General features: G+C 38.1%; 2 protein-coding genes across 3 annotated transcripts; one reads left to right on the top strand and one right to left on the bottom strand.

Annotated features, from left to right (window-relative positions):
* Positions 1-730: 730 nt before the first annotated feature.
* cunh6orf120 (chromosome unknown C6orf120 homolog) lies at positions 731-4,509 on the top strand. 2 transcript variants are annotated; one of them, XM_074684407.1, is made up of 2 exons: positions 731-849; positions 3,441-4,509. In XM_074684407.1, the coding sequence occupies exon 2, from the start codon at positions 3,489-3,491 to the stop codon at positions 4,044-4,046; it is 558 nt and encodes a 185-aa protein (XP_074540508.1). In that variant the 5' UTR covers positions 731-849; positions 3,441-3,488; the 3' UTR covers positions 4,047-4,509. The 2 variants fall into 2 exon arrangements, with proteins under 2 accessions (XP_074540508.1, XP_074540518.1); XM_074684417.1 differs by having other exon boundaries at positions 739-830.
* Positions 4,510-5,318: 809 nt separating this feature from the next.
* On the bottom strand, positions 5,319-6,421 carry mrpl21 (mitochondrial ribosomal protein L21). The gene has a single exon (XM_074697470.1). The coding sequence runs from the start codon at positions 6,353-6,355 to the stop codon at positions 5,771-5,773; it is 585 nt and encodes a 194-aa protein (XP_074553571.1). The 5' UTR covers positions 6,356-6,421; the 3' UTR covers positions 5,319-5,770.
* Positions 6,422-7,839: the final 1,418 nt, after the last annotated feature.

Consider the following 7,839-nt stretch of genomic DNA (forward strand, 5'->3'; position numbering starts at 1 on the left):
AAATCTATTTTTTTTACTCATTAAAATAAAAAAATGATTATAATGGCATTTGTTGGAACATGCAATCATTGCTTCAAAAATATAACTATTGATTGGACTTCAAGGGCATTACGGTGAAAATGATTTGAAACCAGAGCTCAAAATGAGACTACGTGCTAAATACTATATCCACAGGGGCTGCTGAAATTAACAGAGATCTCAGCAGTTGTTTTAAATTCAAATACTTTTTTGGTTATCAAAGCTATCTGGTGATATATATTTTGGGACAACTTGCCATGTTTTACAACCCTATCCATATTTCAAGAGCAAAATATTTAAATAAATTAAATGAGATAAATAACACTTCGAGAATCAACCTTGTAATAGAAGTGACCAATTTCAATGATTTTAAGCCTTAATCCACCACTATGCTGGAATCAGGTTTTGTGAATTTTTGGATTCGACTTTCCAATACAGCAATAAAAGCTTTACACAGCACAAAATAGATGTAATCCTGGAAAAATAAAAGAAAAATGTATGCTTTATCATTTTTTTCCTCCAATAGTTTAGAGTAAATGAAGACAGAACGAGGGGGTTCACGAGTTCAACACTTCCACAACACTTCTCTCTTTAACGGATATTTTGCAGTTGCCGTTCTGTGGTATTTTCGTTTTGATTTTACTCCTTCATGAAGACCCACTGTTCATGCTTCGCATTCTTCTGGTGGTGAAATTCCCATTTCTTACCATTGAGTGGCACTAGTGAGCTGTTCTCGGTTGTGAGTGAAAGGAAAAGGAGGTGAAGAAGTGAACTTTGTTTCCAGCAGGTTGCTGTTTGGACCTAAGATGCTGGTGAGGGAATGACAGCTGTGTGAGTACACCAAGTGGAGTTATTAACTGTTCACTTTTATGTATTTAATAATCCAACTTTGAATGAATCATCAAGTATTTCTGTGACTTAACAGTCCACCTCTTGTGAAATCTTGAGGGACATACAAAGCTGAAACTGAACTAGCCACCTAGCAGCAGCGTTAGCCGCATAGCAAACTAAAGGGAAGGAGCTAACCTGTTATCATTGAGTAGCTGGGTGCTAGCTCAGGCTAATGCTGTTCTCGTTTTTTGTTATATTTACATTTTAATGTGATCTAGCAGGGGTATCTTTTATTAATAGAGATGCGCTTTGCATTGGCTGATTTTGTAGAATTAACGTGAAAGGTTGGAAATGTGGACAGGTGTCGCGTTAGCTTGTTAGCATTTACCACGAAAAAACGTTAAGACGTTTTTTTTTTAACGTTTTTATTGTTTGTCAGAGAAAAACTCGAGTTGTTGAAAACTAAATAACTGTCATTTAATTTATGTAGCGGAATATTAAAGAAATGTCCACCCTTCCCATTTCAGACAACTTATTTTCTCTATGGTATCAAAGGTCAGCCTCACCGAGCAAGTTATTTTTAGCTGCTGAGGGGCTTTTCTTACAGTCAGCCAGTAATCTATGGATTGTGTCACACTGAGCTTTTACTGTGAAGGTTGTCTACAGGTTTAGGTGACTTGATTTTTTCCACACTTTAGCAGGTGTCCTTCATAATGAACCATGTTATCTTGGTTGTTCCAAGGGTCCCGTCATTAGTATCTCAAGAGTTTGTTTTGGGTTATTTTCGCGGTTTATATCGCTAAAGAACAAATGTAGATGAACTTTAAAGACACTGTTTTGGTTACAAAGATCAGTGTAATCGTCTACTTGGGGAACTTGTTATTCAGAGTCAAGTAAGTGTGCTACCTGCAGATTTTATTTTTTACATATAATGGGTCTCTGTTTTCTATTTCAAATTAGTTCAAATTGATTTTACGCACTTTTATTAATTTTAGTTTTATTTTTGTAATATGGAATTTGTGCCATGGTTGAAAAAAATGACTGAAAACCAATTATAAAAGAAATGGGATTCTGTGAAATGGTGATGATAAAAACAGATTTGGAGGGGTTGTGAATCATTGTTGGTTTTTTGATTGATGTATGTAATGTATGTTAAAACACTTGGGACAGGGCCATGTTTACCACTGTGTTGTGTCACTCCTTTTAATAACACTGTAAATGTTTGTGAACTTAGAGACCATTTTCTGGAGTTTATAGAGTGAAATGTTTTCTCAAACTGTCCTGATGTAGTATTACAACTTCTGAACAGTCAGTCTCCTATATGATATTTTTTTATGCCACATCTTTTTTTAATTGAACTGGAGTTGTACCATTCAAAAAAAGGAAATATATTTTTAAAATAAGGAATAATTACAACCAACGATTAAAGACAAACCAAAAAGATATGTGTTGGTCAGTGAGGTTGTGTCATAAAGTAGATTAAAATCCCTAGATAAAACAACAGTTACAGGTATTCATTAACTTTGACTGGTTGTCATTAACTTAACCCTTGTGTTTCATGCTACATGTGGGTATGAGGGAGGTTAGATAGACTTCGTAACCAGCAGGCCTGTAACCGAATGACACTGACTTTATTACTTATGGACATAAGATAGCCTCCTGGTTTTGGTTAGTTATTTGAGGAAATTATATCACTGGTGTTATGAGTGATCCTGTGTTGTTAACGGTAAGAGGGGACAGGTAGTGTTGCACAATATGGGCCTGATAAGCAGGTCTATCCGGCTGTGTTAACTTGGCTGTGATAGATTTTAGGTAACCTTTTCCTGACAGTGACACAGTGACGTGACAACAATCAAGCAATGTTTTGAAACCTTTCTGTTTCAACCAAGTGGCACCCTTTGGTGGTGACACAGGAAGCTGATGCTAAAGTGTTAAAAACAGCAGTCAGGCTTTAAACTTTGCTTCAGAATACTTTTTTTCCTGTTCAAATCAGATGCCAACTTGCTAATGAGGTCAACTATCTTGGATGTACATTTGCAGTTAAGATATATTAGAAACAACGGTAAACCAGAGGACTGATGAAGAATCTACAGGAGCAAAAGATATAAGGGACCCTGTCATCTAGCCAGCTCGTCTGTTCTGCAGTGTATGACTTCTACTGAAACACAAATAAAAGTGTTTAAATTTCAATGTTCCAATCTTATTTCATCGAAAAACATTAAATGATGCCTATGAAACAAAAACATCTTTATGTTTTAACTTAACCAATAAAGTCCTCAGTTTTAGGTCTCAGAGCAAAAAGCAACAATGGCTGGCTGCCAACCCTTCCCCGAGGAATATAAGATCAGTTTCATATGTAAGGAATCAAGGAAATTGGCACCTATTGATCAGCCTGCCAATTGTTTGGCGCATGTCTAATTATCAGATGTTAAGATAACTCTTTCTCACCCAATGACAGCTTGGATAGGCTCCAGCCACCCACAACCCTGAACAGGATAAGCGATTTTAAAATTGAATGAATGAATGAATATAACTCTCTGTGATCCCTTTTCTCTCTGTGTGCTTTAAAGTGTTGCCTCTCTTGTTGTCAGGCTGTCTGGTGTCGTCCAGGCGGTGACTGACTGACAGATGCCTTCATCATGATGCTGAGCTGCAGCGCTCTGCTCGTTGCCCTCCTGCTGTCCCAGGTCAGAGGCTTCCTGAACTCCTCTGAAGACGACGGCATCCCAGAGGAGTGGGCCCTGCTCCACGTGGTCCAAGGCCACATCGGTGCTGGAAACTACAGCTACCTGCGTCTCAACCACGATGGCAGAATCATCCTGCACATGCAAAGCCTCAAAGGAGACGCGGACCTCTATGTGTCGGACAAAACCCTGCGACCGAGCTTTGACACCTACAAGCTGCAGTCAGTCACCTGTGGACAGGATGTGGTGGTGGTGCCGAGGGACTTTGCCAGGCCTGTGGGCATCGGCATCTACGGACATCCGTCATACAAGGAAAGTGAGTTTGAAATGCGGGTGTTTTATGATCAGACCGTGCACCAGGATCCGTTTGATAAGGGCTCATTCACTTCAGAAGACGGACACACACAGAAAAAATCCCCTCAGGCAGCAGAGGAGGACTTTCAGGAAGAGGAGTCGATATTTTGGACAATTCTCATTGGACTTTTGAAGATTATATTAGAGATTTTGTTTTGAACATAGTTTTCCAGCTCTGACAGGAAGAGAAGATTTAGCTTTTTCTGCCATGATTTACAAGATTTTATCGTTTTGTAAGGAGGAGAAAAATGTCACACCAAACTCCATCCAGAATTTAGGCATTTTAATGAGTCCTTTCTCATGATCAGTTTATGATTTCAAACAGTCTGTTAAAGATGGAGCTAATGAAAGGTTTTTTTTTTTATTCTGTCTTGGCAGTGTTTAGAGACACATTGCTACCAATCTGTTAACATTGGTAAGAATTTTTAATTTGGTGTTTTCTGCTTTTTTTGCCTGTTTGGACAAGCTCCTTTTCCTGCTTTAGAGTTCAATTCAGAAAATAACTTGTGACCACTGAACAGAAATGTTCAACAGTGCCTTCAGATCGGTCCTCTGCTGTCAATTGAATATCAGGTTTCTAAATAAAGCAGCTGTCATGCAGACTGTTGGAGAAGTCTTGTGTCTTGTTGGATCTTTGGTTTCAGATTTTACAAAGTGGAACCAGAAGAAAAAAAGTGTAGGTTGATGATTTGAGTCTTTGGGGAAAAAAAATCCTAAATGAAATTCAGAAATCATTTTTTCTTAGATTCTTGAGAAAATCTGATGGAAGCATCTCCTGGTAAAATAAATTCAGGGAGGAAGCTACTGCAACATGATATTGATAGAGAAAATGACTAATATTTGGACAAAGATTACATTATTACCACACAAGTTATTCTTTACTATTTTGAATGCTATAACTTTACTTAGTCACAGCGGTGTCTCAGTGTTTGCTGCCACTGTGGCAGAAAATAACACCAGACTTGTTCAATAAAAACAGCTCTCTCTCTCCCATTCATTGTTTCAGAACAATCTGATGTGAATGTAAAAAACAAGATCATTGATACATTTCATAGCATCCATAAATCAAAACACTGGTATGCATTGCTTCACATTGTTAATCAGGACTTAAAATAATTAATTTACAAATATTAGTTTTCCAGCTGTCTGTGGGATAGTAGAAAACCAAACAATGTAATAATTTGCCAGACATTAAAAGTCAGAAGTAATACTTAACACCAAATTGTTTCCCTTATGATGACTTAGAAGAGCAAGAAACACTTATTAAAGCTTGTGTTTACCAACATTCAAGATCAGGAATGCATTTGACATTAATCATTCATGTCACACAGGAAAGGGACGCAATATTGATAGGGCATTGCATCATCATTCTAAATAAGTAGCCCAAAATATAAATACTTTTGTTAAAAAAAAAAAAAATAAGACATAACATAGACATTAGCCCCCCTCCAATTTAAGACCATGTCAGAACCTCAGGACTTCTCACAGTGGCACTGTTGATGGTCCTGTAACAGACCATTTATGGTATTTTGTATTCTTCAGTTTCTCAGGCATGGTGTGGTATCAAGCTTAGAATTGATTAAATCTCACCTTCTCACTTCATTATCATTACTTTTCATATTATTATTATCATTATTACTATTATTATTATTTTGCAAAACTTTTTCTGTTCAGGGGAGAAAAAGACAGGCAAGTCTTCAGCAAAAAGATGAACTTTATTACAGAAGAAATCTGTGCCCAGAGAGTCACAGTTGTTTTGTAGCTGAATTAAACAACCCTGAAAAACATGAACATAACATCTATAACTGTTGTACATATTAATAGTTATTCAAAACCAATCAGTCAGTCTGTGTGTGGATGATCACAGTCCGTATAACATGTTATCATGTCAGTCTGGGAGCCAGCTCGATGCTGTTGATCCTCAACACTGTCTGCGGCTGGACGACGATCCTCTTACGTTGGTACCGGTGTCTCTTGTGGAACCTCATGTGGACTTTGGGCCAGGATTCAGTCTTTTCGATCACGGTGGCTTCTACTCTGACCAGATCCTTGCCCAGCAGAGGTCTTCCGATCAGGGTGAACTCCTCCGCACCAACAAGCAGCACCTTCTCCATACGGATCCGCTCCCCGCATTCCGCCTCGATGTGGTTCTCGATCAGGATCAGGTCTTCGTCAGTGACTTTCCACTGGCGGCCAGCGAAGTAAACCACGGCGAACAGACGGCCAAAACCTTGTTGGTGGATAACCTGGTTCACCGTACTCACTACCGCGGCGTGTCGGCTCCGCTCCTCTTCCACTGTGACCGGGGCGGCCTGGTTCTGCCACGGTGGACTAGACAGGGAGGTCTGGGGCAGTAGATCCCCGCTCACGGTACTCTGCACTCGGGTACTAGCGGGGAACAGGAGAGGTTGTTTTGGTAGAAGACTGCTGCATGTCCTCCACAGCCCCGCACATATGCGTAGCGCCATCTTCACAGGAAGTGTATCGGAGTGCTCTGCGCACGCGTGGGTTCTGCAACCATATCTGCGCAGGCGTCAATGTAAAGTCACCTGATTTTTGTCAGCTTCAAAAACACCCTCAGAAAGTTATTTGATATGGATAAATACAATTGTTTCAAAGAAAAAGAAGAAGAAGCTGAAATGTGACCATTTTGGTCTCCTGTACACAAGTATGAAGTTGTGATGCTGCAAGATTATGTTTTGAGAAAAAAGTCATAATGATAGGGGATCTAAAAGGTAGAGCTCACAGACAAACCATATCCGTGAATTGGCCGTGAATTGTGATATTTTACTTGCGTTATCTATGACCTCGTTCTTGTGTGCAGTAGCAAGTTCGATCCTCAAACAGTAGACTTTTTTTTTTATTTAAACCTTATGATTTTTCCTGCAACACTTCAGCTATATTCATTTTTTTCTTAAATCAGGAATGAGTCAAATAATGGGCATGCATGTTGTCTGAGATTTTCCTTCAAATATCCTCTAAGCTTTTTTTTTTTTTTTTTTTCTAAGTATTGTGATTATGACCTTAGAATTACACACTTCACTTGGAGAACAACAACCAAACCATGGGTGGAGATCATCTGAGTCTGAATTTTTAGTCAGGCTGAAGATAAGAGGAAATGGTGTTAATCGTAAATTTAAAAAAATAATACAAAGCGGTAAACCAGCTATTTGGACCTAATCTTGACATGCTGACAGCTTTTTGTGTATATAAATATGTATTCTCTTTTGAATTTTATTTTATTTCATTTTTTAACTCAAATTTGTAGAAACGTACCTACTTCATTGAGACAGGTGGGTAAAAGATTTTTTTTTTTTAATTGCATACAACCTCCTGACCACTATTAAAAACATTAACCTTGAATCCAATGTTGCCCTATAAATACTTCAGTACAGGCTTGCAGTCACAAGTTATGATCCTTTGAGCACAAGACTAAGATATTATTTTGTGAAAACAAGTTAATTGTCTTGGGAGCACAATACAGTTACCTTGTGGAAACATATTAATACCTTGAGCTCTAAATACAATTGTTTTATGGGAAGATTATGATTATGATATGATTTTCATTTGGGACAAAGGTAATCGTATGCATGCATGCAACACAAATTCCTCGTGGGACATACACTTTGCCAGTTGACAGGATTATATGAAAACCAGACAGTATAATGTGCTCATATGATATTGTGAGAACAGGCCAATCAAGAACAAGTACTGTCTCATGCATGCAATACTTTTTGTGTGATAAATGTTTATTGTACACAAGATAACTATATTAAGCTATATTCAGTGGTTATTTTTATTTTTGGCGCAAAACAAATGTTTTATTTATTTGAATCTGTCTAAGCTTGGTATTAGTGTTATTAAGATTGCATTTAACTAACTAAGAAGTAGCCTGAGTATAGTATAATGTTTTCTTTCACTCTTTGTCATAAGTGCGAACCTGGAGTATAAA

Source organism: Halichoeres trimaculatus, unplaced genomic scaffold (assembly GCF_033239565.1).
Source record: "Halichoeres trimaculatus isolate MK-OKI-2021-1 unplaced genomic scaffold, fHalTri1.1 fHalTri1_scaffold_2, whole genome shotgun sequence".
Lineage (NCBI taxonomy): Eukaryota > Metazoa > Chordata > Actinopteri > Labriformes > Labridae > Halichoeres > Halichoeres trimaculatus.

Bases quoted from the DNA above. Each gene is read 5' to 3' on its own strand.
- mrpl21 (XM_074697470.1), bottom strand. From the start codon at position 6,355: ATGGCGCTACGCATATGTGCGGGGCTGTGGAGGACATGCAGCAGTCTT.
- cunh6orf120 (XM_074684407.1), top strand. From the start codon at position 3,489: ATGATGCTGAGCTGCAGCGCTCTGCTCGTTGCCCTCCTGCTGTCCCAG.